Here is a 17,115-nt window from a genome sequence, read left to right as displayed (position 1 = left end):
AAATTTGCCGGTAAATTGACGGCACCCGCCTGAGAAGCATCACCCGAACGGCGCGCACTCGCTATACACAACCATAATCCGGAGAGTGGGTTCTCAAATGTCCAGCGGCGACTTGGTGGGTGTTATAAAAATGCTCCTTTAAACGATCATTCAAACGCCTGCCAGTCAGGTCTAGATAACTGTTTTGATAAGTATGTAGGCCAGACTGGCAGGTGTTTGAATGATCGTTTAAGGGAGCATTTTTATAATAACCACCGAGTGGTCGCTGTACATTTGGGAATCTGCTGTTAAGATTGTGGTTGCGTAGCATATTTTGAAAAATGTTTTATAATAAATAGGTTTGAATTAGAAGATAGATTAATAGATAGATAAAAATATTGAGAGCGCAAAGAATAGAGCATCTGAAGGACAAGTGTGTAAGTAGTCCTTCTATAGCGCTGTCGACCACAAAGCTTCAATTTCTATCTAAACAATAGCGGTGAGGAAGAAGGATAATTTGTAAATGTTTTCGTTTTTTGTTTTTTTCTTTTGTCTTGTCTTTTGCTTTTTTCCTTGTATTTTGTGCTATTTCTTCTGCTTATCACGTTCTAAAAAGTCAATTCAGACGTTGAAGAGAAGAACGAAGTAGTCGAATACACAGGAGCTATACGTTTAGCGCGTGAGCTTGTCTTTCTGAGTATCTGGTGTGTGATTGTTTCCCTGGCACTGCCACCATAGAATATGCGAAAGTGAATAATGACATTGGCATGTTTGTCATGCCAAAGCCTGTCACACTTATTTCGAACTCTGATCTCCACGAGATCACAATACCATTGTTTTTGTTGTAGTGGCACTGCAGACTCTATACTTGTTTTGCTTCAGTCTTTGTAAGGGGGACGCTCTAATCCGATTCTATACATCTATGGTGTACTAGATAGCACCATATTTGCAGAGCTAGACTCCGGTTTTCGTAGTTCCATCAAAATATATTTCAGCCTTTAAGTTATTTGTTTTTGGCATGTAAATTTACAAGCGTATCTAGATCGAAGGCAACAAATATTTTGCCAGCACTCATGGCACGTGTTTGAAGTATATTGCATTAACATAATTGACCCAACCTCTGATTTTTATTTGTCAGTGCCTCTAGCGAATTGTGCATGCTAGGATTGCTTTTGCTTGTTTGTTTCACATAATCTACAGCACATTTTTCACCTTTCTACTCAGTGCAGCCTTCGCCGAACAGAAGCTAGCATTGACTAGGCCGAGATTCAAGTCCATGGCAGTCTGCAAAGGTTGTTGATGGGTAAGCTGCGTTATATATACAGCTGTGTAAGAGCAGCTTGTCTTGGGTGACAATTTGAAATGCATTATTATGTTTTAGAAAGTGAAATTTCCATGGGCATACTTGCAACGTGAAACCTTACCAAGCCTGTTCTGAACTTTCGTCCTCTTGAGATTTCGATACAGCCGTTTATGCTGCACACCCACTAGCTACTTCGGCCAGGTAAAGACTTGATCGATATGAAGGTAAACAGGTGAGTATCAACTCCTCAGTTCCGTCCGTGGTGACGTTCTTTCCTTATAAGACAACTTACCACATTTGGTTCATAAGACATTTGAAAATGTGAGCAAGTCAGCTGCTGCATGATGCTCCCAGTACTGAGCAGTCGACGATTACTTGTTCACCTTCGTATAGATCACGAGTGTACTTCAAGCTCGGCAAGTGTGCCACTTATCTGATTCAGCCTAGCAGTGGTGTGCTGAGCGGAATGTGTAGAGCTAGTTGACTTGTGTACAGACAGTGGCTGTGCGCTATAAAACAAACCCAATTGGGAACTTTAATGCAATCTTCTGTAGTCCCATTGACGTTATGATTATGATTACACAACGTTTTATAGTGAAAAAAAAAAACGCGATGTAATCGTTTTTTTAGACTGCGTGTGCGACCTCCAAGCTTGTGTTTGTAGGTTCTCTGCGGTGAAATGCCCTGTATAATTAAAATTAGAGAATCCTCGAGCTATATGCTGCAAGGAGTGAAAACAGCAGTCTGGCCGCATTCTCCCCACTTCTGTATACTGTTCAAATGCAGACGGACACGCACTTTAGATGCTTTGCACTTAAAGGCCCCACATAAATGACACTGCTTAATAAGCATCAATCATTGTGAAGTGTCTGGGGATTTGGCTGTTCAGCGAAATGCGGGCCAAATCGTTTGTGTCAAATCGTTACACCGCCCAAAAAATGTCTTGTGTTGTCCTAGGACAGGAACCTATTTAGAAAAATTATTGCAAAACACTGTAGCTAATAATGTGTATGTGTGCTGATTATTTTTTTCTTTCAATTACAGCATACACGGAGGGTATCTCCAAGGAGAAGGGGTGGGATTATGTAGAGAAGCTAGTGCTTCTCTCTATGGGTACAGAGCTGTCCGAAGTAAGGTCAGAATGGAAAGAGCCCCACCAAGTTCCGCCTGGTTCTGAACAGCCACAAAATGAACACAGAATTCAGAAGAATAGTAATATGAAGGACCTAGGCAGGTAGCCACACGTTTTGAGTTCGCAATGACATTTTAATATGATCACAAATATTTCTGCTTTCCTCAAGGTCGACTAGTTTACACACCATATTGGTGATGTTTAGCATAGTAGATATATATATTTTTTTATCAAACTTAAACCTCATTGTTAATTGAACAAATGTGGCTCTCTGTGTAAGTCCTTCTTGTTTTTATTCTTTTTTATTTGTGCGTTCATTATTTCATGTTTTTCTCGTGATTTAGTCCGTGTTTTTGTTACTTATGTGTTCATCATTTATTTATTGTTTTCTTTTATTAAGTTTTAGTTAAAGATATGATGCCCTCGTCATTTTCTAGTCCGGGAAATGGTGGTGACCTCGTCGTGTTCAAGGAGCAGTAATGAACTTTCCATCTTGTATTGCTTCCGGCGAACAATGGTGTCTTTGTGCGTGTATGTGTGCGATGTGTTGATCACAAGGGATGATTTCGGGACCGAACGGAAAAACAAGGACAGCGAGGAGCGACTGGAGGACTTTGAACATTGCACGGTGCAAGGAAGGACTTCAACGACGAGGCTAGCGAGCAAGTCCTTGTCAAAACGGATGTGTTCGACCGAAGAGTTCAATCAGGACTTGACCCTTGGAGTAAGAATCAACGACTTTGGAACTTTCGTATAGTTTACAGCTTAATTGTGCCTTCATTTTGTTTTATTTTAATAGGTGTCTGTGTGCTATTACATTTTTATTTTATTTTAATTGTTGTCTGTGTGATATTACGATTTTTTTTCTTGAACGGCGGAAGTGCTTGTTTGGAGTTTCAGCGCTTTTACGTATAAAACTTTTTGCAACCCATATTCTTTATGCTCCCTCGACAACCAATCCCGCCAAACGGCTGTGATTTTCCGACTTCGAATGTCATGTTTCCTAGCTAGCGATCGCCTGCACTTTATCTTTGTAGCATACATATGTGTCGGAATTACAAATTTCGAACCAGGCCAATAAATATTGTTCAGTAGCCTATTCTGTCGATGTATCTACGTAAACACACGTTTGGCAGAGTGGGATAGCAGTAAAATGTATATTTTGTGGATATTCATAGAAATGCATCATATGATCCCTTGTCTGAACCTGAAACTATGGTACCTGCCCCATGGCAATACTTTTAATGTGATGCTAGAAGGAGCATCACATGAAAATTGCTTTATATAAGGTGGGTACTCTATTTTCCACGCCCAAATACGGGATCATATAAAGCAGTCTATACATGGTATATGAGGAATTGGGCAGATATGGCTATATCCACCCAGATACGGTCTTATTATGCATATGTGGTCATATCTCCCCAATTCCTTATATATCCATATCTGTATTTTTTATTAGAAGGAAGTCTAGATATGACATTTTTGTAAGAGATGGCCTCTAGCATCAGCTGCAGTACATCGTAAGGTGAAACAGTAGGTGTGTCAGTATTAAACTATTTCTATTATATTCCGGTGTTACCTGATACGGTTTAACATACGGTTAGACCCACTCCGGTGAAGCTCTACAGATTGGCCAGATACGGTTCAGCTTCTGCTTCGACGAATTACGGTTGGGTTTCTGGACTGGGCATTTCCGGTTCATTTTACGGTTTCTAGAAATCCGGTTTGTTTAGGGGCCCATATGGCGGTTTGAAATTCCGTATTCCTTCCGGTTTATTCTTAAACCGTTTTTTTGATAGGGTAGCCTTTTACCACGGGAACGTCCTTGCCGAAAATATAGCAAAATATTTTGCCTGAAAAGGACCACCCCGATTAGCCATAATTATCGGGATTTTCTTGCTCATCGCTCGCCCTTGCCTTTATTTCAGCAAACCACGCGGGAGCGAGCTCATAAACCAATGTGCAGGTGACAAGCAGGCTGGTAAAGGACATAGCAATGCACGGCCTCCGATTTTGATTACGCAATCAATGCAAAGGTCCAAGCGAGCACGACAAAAATGACGATAATATTTCATGGAGAAGAGGAAGAGGGGGACAAACAGAAATCTCCAAATGGAGAGGTCCCTGGTATTGAACCAGAGACCTCTCCTTTGGAAATGGAGAGGTGCAGTCTTTTTCGGTCGAGCACCAGTTACCTATAACTGAATTTGGATATTTGTGTTCGTCCTTTGTCCCATTCTTCCTTTTCTAGAGGGTTTATTATCGACATCTTTGTCCAGCTCGCGTGCACCCTTGTATTAATTGCATAATCAACATAACCTTAAAATTCAGGCCGTTAATTTCTGTTTGTGTTAGATTGGTGGCATTTAATAAAACCTGTTTGCTCTATTGGCGTCTAACTCCCGGTTCCATCAGTTGGTAGAGCGCTCCACTGGAAATGGAGAGGTGCCTGGTTCGATAGCATAACCAGGCGGATTTTTTTCGATCGCGCACCAGTCACCTAGATGTGTTTGGAGACGTGTGTGTGTCCCTTGTCCCCCTTGTACCTCTTCTCCTGGGATTATAATCATTCTCTCTTTTTTTATTATTTATAATACTTCACTACCTCACAAATGCGCTTTAAAAAGGAATACATAAAATTTATTGCGAAACTATGTTCGCATGTCCAGTGCACTTTCGTAATCCAAACCTTGGGAGGCGTGTCAAATATGTTGGTCCTTACGGCTCACCCTGCATATAGTGAAACGGATTTGGTAAACTATATTTCATGATATAAATAATGACGAGTCCATTATATAATTTTTGGCACTGAAATTAGTTTCTTAGTTTAAGAGCACAACTACGATTCAGCTTTTAACACTGCGATCAAAAGTTGTGTCAAAAACGGGTATTGTAGATTAGCTACCAGATTTCGTGATGACTTTTCGACTCAGATAAAATATATGCGGCTGAGGTGAACCAACGGATGTTGAGTCTTAAACTTCAATTTTATTGTTTCTCTCAAGGGGAGAGGGGAGGAAGAAAAAAAGGCAGACTGTTGTCGCTTGACAGAGTTTCTCCTCCCCACCAGCAATCAGAGAAGCTATTTTACATACTAGTGACCGGTAAAACAAGGTGCACATAGGATCAGTTCACACAATATTAAACGAAAAACAAAAACAAAAAAGGATGTGACATACATTTCGACCATTTTTTGCAGGTCGGAGGTCCCGTCAAGAATAGGCACAAATAACACTAGAGAAACAATGAACGAATATCTTTTCTGCTCAAACCCATCAAGTCCGTGCCCAGTCTATGTGTACTATTTATAACATTAGGCAACGAGTACTGTAACATCTGGAGGCCATAGCCTGTTCCCCGAGCGAGTCATATATACACAACTTTTTGTACTCAAACTATTAGGAGTTTCCGTTCCGTCTAAAAGTAATAACGCAATTTTTTATTCTTGGTACCTGAAAAAAAAAGTGGATTTTTCGAACGATGAAAAACTATACGCCGTTCACCACTAAGCTGAAACTGTGATGGAAGCCAGGTCCTCGTTGGACAGTAATACGCCTCTCTTTCGCCACGTCATCACATTCCCGCCCATACGCACGCGCGGAGAATCCGGGTCAGGTGATAAGAGAAAGGCTGCTGGTTGGTCGCTTATGGCCTGAATGTCTAACGAGACTGAATGTCCAACGAGCCTGAATGTCCAATCGGTAACATGACAGGCGAGACGGAATGTACAACGAGACGAAAGATCCAATCGAGACGGAGTGTCCATCGAGTTTGAATGTCCAACGAGACGAAAGGTCCGATCGAAATGGCTTGGTCGCTTATGGCCTGAATGTCCACCGAGAATGAATGTCCAACGAGCCTGAATGTCCAATCGGTAACGTGACAGGCGATACGGAATGTACAACGAGACGAAAGATCCAATCGAGACGGAATGTCCACCGAGTTTGAATGTCCAACGAGACGAAAGGTCCAATCGAGGTGGCCTGGTCGCTTATGGCCTGAATTCGTCCACCGAGACTGAATGTCCAACGAGCCTGAATGTCCAATCGGTCACGTGACAGGCGAGACGGAATGTACAACGAGACGAAAGATCCAATCGAGACGAAATGTCCATCGAGTTTGAATGTCCAACGAGACGAAAGGTCCAATCGAGATGGCTTGGTCGCTTATGGCCTGAATGTCCACCGAGACTGAATGTCCAACGAGCCTGAATGTCCAATCGGTAACGTGACAGGCGAGACGGAATGTACAACGAGACGAAACATCCAATCGAGGCGGAATGTCCATCGAGTTTCAATGTCCAACGAGACGAAAGGTCTAATCGAGATGGCTTGGTCGCTTATGGCCTGAATGTCCACCGAGACTGAATGTCCAACGAGCCTGAATGTCCAATCGGTAACGTGACAGGCGAGACGGAATGTACAACGAGACGAAACATCCAATCGAGACGGTATGTCCATCGAGTTTGAATGTCCAACGAGACGAAAGGTCCAATAGAATTGGCTTGGTCGCCTATGGCCTGAATGTCCACCGAGGCTGAATGTCCAACGAGCCTGAATGTACAATCGGTCACGTGACAGGCGAGGCGGAATGTACAACGAGACGGAAGATCCAATCGAGACGGAATGTCCATCGAGTTTGAATGTCCAACGAGACGAAAGGTCCAATCGAGATGGCTTGGTCGCGTATGGCCTGAATGTCCAACGAGACTGAATGTCCAACGAGCCTGAATGTCCAATCGGTCAAATGACAGGCGAGACGGAATGTACAACGAGACGAAAGATCCAATCGAGACGGAATGTCCATCGAGTTTGAATGTCCAACGAGACGAAAGGTCCAATCGAGATGGCTTGGTCGCTTATGGCCTGAATGTCCAACGAGACTGAATGTCCAACGAGCCTGATTGTCCAATTGGTCACGTGACAGGCGAGACGGAACGTACAACGAGACGAAAGATCCAATCGAGACGGAATATCCATCGAGTTTGAATGTCCAACGAGACGAAAGGCCCAATCGAAATGGCTTGGTTGCTTATGGCCTGAATGTCCACCGAGACTGAATGTCCAACGAGCCTGAATGTCCAATCGGTCACGTGACAGGCGAGAGGGAATGTACAACGAGACGAAAGATCCAATCGAGACGGAATATTCATCGAGTTTGAATGTCCAACGAGACGAAAGGTCCAATCGGAATGGCTTGGTCGCTTATGGCCTAAATGTCCAACGAGACTGAATGTCCAACGAGCCTGAATGTCCAATCGGTCACGTGACAGGCGAGACGGAATGTACAACAAGACGAAAGATCTAATCGAGACGGAATGTCCATCGAGTTTGAATGTCCAACGAGACGAAAGGTTTAATCGAGATGGCTTGGTCGCTTATGGCCTGAATGTCCAACGAGACTGAATGTCCAATGATCCTGAATATCCAATCGGTCACGTGACAGGCGAGACGGAATGTACAACAAGACGAAATATCCAATCGAGACGGAATGTCCATCGAGTTTGAATGTCCAACGAGACGAGAGGTCCAATCGAAATGGCTTGGTCACTTATGGCCTGAATGTCCAACGAGACTGAATGTCCAACGAGCCTGAATGTCCAATCGGTCACGTGACAGGCGAGACGGAATGTACAATGAGACGAAATATCCAATCGAGACGGAATGTCCATCGAGTTTGAATATCCAACGAGACGAAAGGTCCAATCGAAATGGCTTGGTCGCTTATGACCTGAATGTCCAACGAGACTCAATGTCCAATCGGTCACGTGACAGGCGAGACGGAATGTGCAACGAGACGAAAGATCTAATCGAGACGGAATGTCCAGCGAGTTTGAATGTCCAACGAGACGAAAGGTCTAATCGAGATGGCTTGGTCGCTTATGGCCTGAATGTCCAACGAGACTGAATGTCCAACGAGCCGGAATGTCCAATCGGTAACGTGACAGGCGAGACGGAATGTACAACGAGACGAAAGATCCAATCGAGACGGAATGTCCATCGAGTTTGAATGTCCAACGAGACGAAAGGTCTAATCGAGATGGCTTGGTCGCTTATGACCTGAATGTCCAACGAGCCTGAAAGTCCAATCGGTCACGTGACAGGCGAGACGGAATGTACAACGAGACAGAAGATCCAATCGAGACGGAATGTCCATCGAGTTTGAATGCCCAACGAGACTGAATGTCTATCGAGATGGAATGTCCAACGAGACGAAAGATCTAACCGAGACGGAATGTCCAACGAGTCTGAATATCCAACGGATATAGAATGAACGTTGCAAATAATTTATAAGACATTTCTTTGATGAATTGTAGGATTACTGATAGTTACGGTGGTGAAAAATGCGTTCGATGAAATGGGGAACCGGACATTTCGGTGCGGAGATATCGGTGCGTGATCATTTCGATATGTGGTCGCTTCGGCGCCGGGCTTTTCAGTACCGGGATTTTTGATGCACGGCTGTTTTAGTGTGCCGCTGAGCTTGTCCCACTGATGTTGCGTCTGTGAAGTTCCCAAAATGATATTAAAATTACGCTCGTGTATTTTGTAGACTTCATAAAACCCCGAAAACATTGCATTTATTGTTCGTTTTATATCTCTGGATATAAAGATGAGTTTTATAATGAAGAAGAAAAAGACGTTTAAAAGGTCGCACACGCTACAAGATAAAAGACCGAACTCGTTGACCATTGACAATCTGTCTCGCGTTTGATTTTAGAGGGTCGTTCCTCTGGAGCGGAAACAAATGTGCGGCCCACGAGAGTTCTTGGAATTGTTAATCGTGCTTATCCTCAGCCACAGTTTTTCCGTATTGTACGAGTTGCTGTATTTTTCTTATTCGTGTCCCTAGTCCCGCAAAGATGATGCCCCTCGCATGGGAGAAAAACGCCTGATTGAATTTTAGTATTATCATTATTGTTATGTGAAGTCGGTGTAGTATGTGTAATTACACTGAATTGTAGTTTTTTTTTCTTATTATTTACAAAACGAACGTGAAAATTTAAGACATTTCTGATTGCACTTCTCGGTCCCTAGAAACAAAAATTCGATCCTCATATCAAAATCAGAGACAGAATACAACGTTCCTTTTATTAAGCCTTTGTGCAGGTAATGTCCTCAAGTGGTGAGCTTTTGTCCGGTGATTGTCCGGAGTATTCGGCGCATTGACGCTTATCGCGACGATTAGTTTCGCGTGCTTCGGTCACCAAAGCGATTGCTGTCGCAGTGAACCATGTATTAAGGTGAATAATTAAAACAATACTTTTTAGGATTGGCTTCCGTCGTTTCTGCTTTTTCTGGTAACTTGGCGTGCAGCAATCGCACCGATACGCGGCCAGGTAGTATACCAAGGCTGCGATCAGGTTTCAACTGGTTCTAACTCTGCCACAGAGCCGCTGCGACAGTGCGACCGTGATTTATTCATATGCGCACATTACAAGTGCACATAATACCACGGTATCAGGAAGTCAGTCCCTCGCTCGGTCTTCCCAAATTCCATAATGCTAGAGTTGCGAGTGAACATATTCACGAAGAACCCGACGTTCATAATTTTGAATGACCCGGGCACGGTTCACTATCGGGCCCTTGCCAATTCTGAGAGCTGCATTTGTCATCCTCTCTTTTTTTGGAAAGAAGGTCTTATTGTTGACCCCCACTGTCACCGGCAATCTACACACCCAACCTTAATCAACTCTTTTCGACAGTTCGACAAACGGGCACTTTCGCCCCATTCTTCATTCCTCGAATCGGCCTAGGGCTAATTGCCCTATTCGACGAATTGTCCTTCTTCCAGGTGTCCAGAGACCAATAGAATTTCGACGAAGTGACCGGATTCGTGGTGCAATACGCTTTTCCTACAAGAATAGAAAGCCACGTGGAGCGCTCTATTGTTATATTCAGACATGATGTAGGCTATTAGTACATCCGGCTGTGAACCTTCTGTTGCACGCCCAGATAGATGCGTTCGCGTCTTTTATCAGCAGTCAAGCTCCCATATACCAAGACGTCATGAACTACCTCGATAGAATGGCGAGCTTTGGAGTGCTTCCAGAAGCCAGTTAAATTAGATGGTCTTCTGAAAACCACTTTGCATGTCACATGCAAAACAAAAGTTGCGTACTGCGTGATACTAGTATTATCGCTCTACTCGCTGACATACAGCCCTATTGGCAGGGAATGCATGCATATCTAAACTACTGACGACTGCAGTGTACAGTGAGTAGTTGTCTGCTCCAGAGATAAACGAGCAAAAATAAAACTTTGGCAAATTCAAACAATTGTTCTGCATTTACTCAGGAATCGTCGGTTCACACCTCCCCCCCCCCCCCCCCCCCCCCCCCGCCCCCATGCATTTATAGACGCCTTAGATGTAGATTTTATTTTTTTATTCGTGGGAAATTACGCTTGTGCAAACTCTTGATGACTCGCACTCACAGCTCCTAAAGCTCCTTTAAAAAAATTAAATATTGACTCTGCGCATAGTCAGAGGCGCTGGCGGGCGGTCATGGGTTTACAATGCGGGTCTCCATATGTAGCTCATTTATATAATTCGAAATGGGCAGGGATGAGGACTGAACTAGAAATTACTGGGATCAGAAGCGCGGCTTTTCATGGACGTCCCCCAATTGGGATGCACTAGAACACCCGGACATTGCATCCCTATTATATATTTCAAATTGGCTGACCTATGTCATCAGAACATTCCAAACATTTGAACTGTTAATATCAAAGGGGCGTTTGGCGTCGTACAATCGACACCTTTAACCGATTGGTACATAGCTGCGCATCGGCACTCAGCTAACTAACCATCAAGCCTTCCTATAGATAAAATTATAATATTTGTGTCTGCTCTGTTTCTTTGTCGGTCCGTCAACGTCGGCTTTTGTGGCACGACATTTTAGTATGATGAAACTACAGCAATGCCTCCAGGAACGCGGACTAAATATACACACAAGTTTGTACATTTAAGGAGGCAAATTATTCTAGCACGTGACAGGCGAGACGGAATGTCCAACGTGCCTGAATGTCCAACGAGACGAAAGATCCAACCGAGACGGAATATACAACGAGCCTGAATGTCCTTCGAGACGATGATCCAACCGAGACGGAATGTACAACGAGCCTGAACGTCCATCGAGACGAAAGATCCAACCGAGACGAAATGACAAACGAGCCTGAACGTCCAACGTTCCTGAATATCCATTATAGGATCTTCCGTCTCGTTGCACATTCCGTCTCGTAATCCTGGTTGGTCCGACGGGCACGTAGTTTCCACCGTAGTCTCAGCTTAATTGTGAACTGAGTACACAGGGTGTTGTAATGCGTTATTATTAGAACGCTTGTCTTGACAAAAACCCGGCGGGGTCTTATTTTTCTTTTTGTCAGCGCCAGGGAGAGAGGCTCAATGAGGAGGGTGGGTGACGCGCGAAGGGGTGTCCAAACAGGACACTAAAAAACCCGCGACTCCGGCAAATCGTGCCGCGCTCTGCCGCGATCCGCTTCCGGCCGTCGGAGGGAAATTTCCCTCCGTCAATTGTTCCCGGGGGGAAACTTCCCTCCGTCAAATCTCCCCCTCGCTTCTTCCACGGCGGCCTTGCTCTGCTCATCACGTGGGTCCGGAGAGCCACTCACACGCTCTGTTGGCTGTCGGTCAATTGCTCAAGGCCTCCGCTCACAATACGGAACCGCATCGGACGCCATCACGACGAAAGTGAATCTCGACAAAGAAAGCAGATCCGAGGCGGGCGAAACGCACCCTTCGACGCAGGAATGTCCCAAATCCACCCAAAGCCGGATCTTCTTGGCCTTCGAGACGAGGCGACGGCGGTACGCGAGGGCGTTGGCGAGGTGAGACAGACGCAGGTGGCGTGTGACGTCAATCTGAAGAGGAGACCAGTCGTGATCGTAAAAATTTTCACGACTCCTGCAAACATTTTCACGACTCCGACAGACCGTAAAAATAGAAGCGTCCGCTTCAATTTTCACGATTTGTCGGAGTCGCGGGTTTTGTAGTGTCCTGTTTTGACACCCCTTGAGATGCTCCCATTTGTCCGATGCGCTGGCATCAGCAAGCGTCAACCTTTCCCTCTCTTCCAGGCGCTGGCGACCTGAAAGACGCCACCGGGTTTTCATCAAACCAAGGCCTTTAGTTTTCGTCAAAGTCACGCGCACAGCTGGCGCGGAGCAAGAGAGGAGGGGGCGCCGCGCAACACCTCCTAGACAACAAAGCCGTAGTGCTGAGTGCGACGGCGTCATCAAAGAAGGCCGACACCGGACACAGAGTTGCAACGAGTGCTGCCTCAGCGCTCGGCTTCGAGTCAAGTCTGAACCGAACGTCGAGGCAATCATCGTTTCCAATCTGTGTCCAGCGCTAGCGTTCTCTGATGAGGGCACCTTATTGAGCACTACGGCTTTGTTTTCTAGGGGGTGTTGAGCAATGCGCTGCGGAATGCGGATCAGTTGCTGCTCTGCCGTCACCGGCGGTTCTTCGCTCTGAGTGTCCGTATGTGCGGTGCGGGGGCTTGGCTCTGTGTTGGTAGTTAAAACGATGGATACGGTTTCCTCCTAGAGTTTTACGAATGCAGTTCCTTAGACGAGTGGTAGGGATGTGGTTCTTTCTACGAGTGATATGGATAACCGCATCCAAGGGCGTCTACGTATTCTGAAAGGAAGAATACAACAAAGGGGTGAAAATAATTACAGGAAGATACTTTGGTGGACTCTTAGAAAATCCGTTAGCATGACACTTGTGAAACATGACGCACGTACCCCTTTGGGAAACGCTAACGCTGACCCTGTGACGAGGCCAAAGAGGAGGCAAAAGATAGAGGAAGTAAAAGAGAAAGTGTCACAAGTTCGGAAAATTAACAATAAAAGATCCAAATGATCCCCATGCAAACAAAATTTATAATTTTGATAGGACCGCTGACCGGACGATAGGTCCACGCCCTGGTGGACGGACTCACTGTGAGGGGCGAGGAACGAGACGGAGACGTTGCGTTAACATAACGAAGGATTTACTTGGATTCCGTTCAAGACTCAACGCATACACCAAACGCAAACACAATAATAATCACTCGCTAACTCTGCCATTCTCGCGCGCGGCGTTTACACATAGTGAAATTCAAGTAAAAAACAAAAATCACACCGCTTTTCTTATCGTGCAGGCGCTACTCACAAAAAAAAATAAGTAACCGGCAGAGCAGCGGTTTAAAGGCTTCGTCCACACTAAACAGTACACAAGAACAAACGAACAAAAATGTATAACACAATAATGACTCTAAATGCTATACAATTCTACTAAAGTGAGTGAGCGAACCTGGGTCCGGAGAGTGGTGTGGGTGACGCGGGCCTGTTGCGGCGCTGGTCGAAACGGGGAACTTGTGCGTGCTTGGATGCTCCGTGAGATGCTCCTCGGCACCACACTCACCCACGAGTACACACACTTGGAGGGCCTGCAGAGCCGCTCTGAGCTCTTCCCGCGTTCCCCCTTCCGCCGCGCCCGCTACCGCTCCCAACTTTCGCGTCGCGTCCACCCACCGGTCCAGTCTTCGCATACACTGCCTTGACTCGGCTCGGAACCAAGCCGAGGTCCTCACTTTCCCACATTCCAGCAGCAGACACCACCCTCCCTTGCTCAAAAAATAATTGTTCCTCTGCAGTGGCAACAACAAAAATACATATAAAAACAACACACGTCACACTGGCAAGTCCCGCAGTGAGCCTACCCCAGCGAACCAGAAAGCGCACCCCCACTCGGACATCTGGAAGCTATTCCCAACATTCCGGGAAGCCAAGTCGGCCCATCGCCTCCAACTAACAACCCCGCGAGAAACGTCTTCGGGACGAGGGGGGCCAAGGGGCCATAAAACAGAAAACGGGCGCGACCCGAACTCTCCCGCTCAACCGACAAGGGGGCCAGGGGCCATAAAACAAAAAGTGGACGGGGCCCGAAGCCTGCCGCTCAACGCGCGGGGCAAGGGAGAGCCCGACGACCGGATGCGCTCCCTCGAGTAAACTTTAACAAAAGATTAAAAAAATAGTCGAATTCTGTGACGGAAAGGCAAAACAGAAAAGTGAAGGCGTCAGCTTTGGCGTTTCCCAAAGGGGTGTGGAGTCTCCAAAGGTCCTGCTTACGCATTTACTAGGAATCCGTTCACCAGGGGATCTTCCTGTAATTTACTTTAAAGATTTAAAAAATTTATAAAAAAAAAAAAAGCTATGAGAGTTACACCTATGCGCTTCGTGCAGGTGATTTATGCGGCCAGGGGTTGTGGAAACCATGGGGTTTCCTATATCCCTATCCAGGCTTACCTTCGAGCAGGCCGTGGGAGTCGTCGTCACCAATGGCGTCGGCCTCCTGGATACAATAAACAGAGGCCGAATTCCCCGAAGGGGCCGACGCTCCCTTGCCCACTTTGGGTAAATGTGCCACCGGCGCACCCTTGAGAGTTATAATGGACACGACCGCTAGCGGCCCCCCCGGGCGCGTCCATTCTCCGAGGCTACATAAGCTGGCCCCGAAGGAGGGCCAGAAGCTCTCGTCGGTGGAGGCCCTGACTCTTCGGAGCTCGGTTTTTCTTTGTGGGCCTCCGACTTTCCGTAAATCTGTCTATACCCGTTTTCGCCTCAAGAAGCGAAGTAAAAAAAGTCCGGCTCCTCGCGGAGCATTACTAATTTTCCCTGTAACGAGGAGAATTAATATATATGTAGGTGCATTTTAGATTACATATATGTTATCTAATTGAGACGTATACGTTTCAAACGCCAAAAGGATCGCTTCTTCCTCCGACGACCAAATCTTGTAAGAACTACTTCGCCCGGCGTATGAACAATGCGCAAAACGTCCTTTTTTCTTGAGGTGAAAACGAGTATAATGCGGCAGCGCGGGAAACCGACCGGGTGATACTGGCAATTGAGCCAGCGCCCAGACTTTTCATGTCTAAGAGCGAAGCGTGTTCGCATTTGAGTCAATAAACAAGTTTTTATACGAACCAAAGGAACCTTCTTTGTGTTCCTAAGTGGTACCTCCAAAGGGGAAACGGACAGGGTACATAGTGTGGGGCTAATCGTTAGAATGAGTCGACTAATTAATATAATGTTTTCAATGACGTTTTATATATTGAAAATAGACATGTTTCCAATAAGCAACTTGTTGAGCTTCATAGCAAACCACTAAACAACCCCGCGAGCTTTTATAAATATTCTAAGGGCGTGGGAAGCGCAGTAGTGGGTTAAAGGTACAACTCGTGGAGCAGGTAGAAGGCTGGGGCTCCGATAAGAGGCGAAAGAAACGCGCAGGCGCTTTATCGCACCGGCAGCCTCTTGTTCGTGCGCACTACTGGGCTTGTCACGCGCTCAACTTTTTTCTGAAAGCTACTAATTTCGTGGGTTTTCCATGATGCTTAGCATGTTTCTAATTGGAACCATTTGTTTGTTTTTACTTATTAAAAATATAATTGATAAATTTCATCTAATTAGCCAACTGATCGTTACAATATGCCCTCTATACTATGTACCCTGGCCGCACAGCTCACCTGCGCAAACCGCATGAGTGTAGCTTTAAGGAATTTTTAAAAACGAACCTGTAAAGGCCCGTTCACACTCTTGCGACCGAGTAAGACCGAGAGATACCATACCGGTGTTTAAGCCTTTTGGGATCTCTTAGGATCAGCTCCGCTGCATCGCATCCGGTCCTAAGAAGTCGCAAAACGCTTAAAAACCGGTCTGGTCTCTCTCGGTCTTACTCGGTCCCAAGAGTGTGAACGGTGCTTAAAGCTTAAAAAAACTTTACATAGTTACTTGTTACACGGCGCCTATTGCCGAAACAACGCGGAAAATACATTCTCCATTTAGCGGTTCAAACCCCGTTACATTGACTTCCAGAGCTGAAGCGGAATTGTACCAAGGACCGTGAATCCAAAATTGAACCGAACTGAAAAAAATCGCTGTTCGACAATCTGGCACACAACACCGTTTGCGGGTGTATGATATGCTTTCGGATAACAGAATAATATGGGCAAGCAGAGCCCCATTTCGCTTTGCACGTGTTTGTAAGTTCCATTTAATAGATTTTTTTTCAGCAGGAAGGGGGTAAACCTTAGTTCTAATATAATGCTGCGATTAAAGTATTGATGACGGTTACAATTAAAGGCTAAACCAATTTATTCGCTTTTTGAATGGCAGCGGTGTTTGACATATTCATGAATCAGTTTTCGCCTCTTGGTAAAATGATTTTAGAACTGGACACAAAAACTCCGGTCCCCAACAGGTCGTGGAAGAGTGAAGTTCGCCGAGTTTTGTTTAATTGCCTGTACAGTAATGTTCTTTTAAATGATCGTTTTCTGGGTGTACACCCTTTTGAAACTTTTGAGATTTGACTTATAGATTCCTAAATTGTAAAAACGAGATCACAGCAACAAATCAGCAAATTATAGTTAATAACTTTATGAGTTTTAACACTCACGAGCTTTTTTGCCAGAAGGTGTGTCCTCAATTTTCTTATTGGACCTGTCTGTTACAGATCCTGCAAAATACGAAGTAGTGCACTTTTATATCCTCTTCTGGAGGCTGTCTTTCTCAAGATGGTAGCAAAGCTTATGTGTAACGTACCACTCAGTAGAAGCAACATGGAGAGTACAGATGCCCCCATGATGAATCAGGAAATACAATAATGTGGCTGCAATTAGAAAAAGGACGAG

General features: G+C 45.2%; 1 protein-coding gene across 1 annotated transcript in view; it reads right to left on the bottom strand.

The window, feature by feature from the left end:
• Positions 1-17,066, bottom strand: part of LOC8026017 (transmembrane protease serine 2-like) — a 49,252-nt gene extending 32,186 nt beyond the window's left edge. The window contains exons 1-2 of the mRNA XM_040218135.1: positions 17,027-17,066; positions 16,881-16,940 (exon numbers count right to left, since the gene is read on the bottom strand). Of these exons, the coding sequence (XP_040074069.1) occupies positions 16,881-16,940; positions 17,027-17,066 (100 nt within the window). The remainder of the gene's footprint in view (positions 1-16,880; positions 16,941-17,026) is intronic.
• Positions 17,067-17,115: the final 49 nt, after the last annotated feature.

This window comes from Ixodes scapularis, unplaced genomic scaffold (assembly GCF_016920785.2).
Source record: "Ixodes scapularis isolate PalLabHiFi unplaced genomic scaffold, ASM1692078v2 PGA_scaffold0__279_contigs__length_252992795, whole genome shotgun sequence".
In the NCBI taxonomy this organism is placed as follows: Eukaryota; Metazoa; Arthropoda; class Arachnida; order Ixodida; family Ixodidae; genus Ixodes; species Ixodes scapularis.
This window is presented reverse-complemented; position numbering and strand designations above follow the sequence as displayed.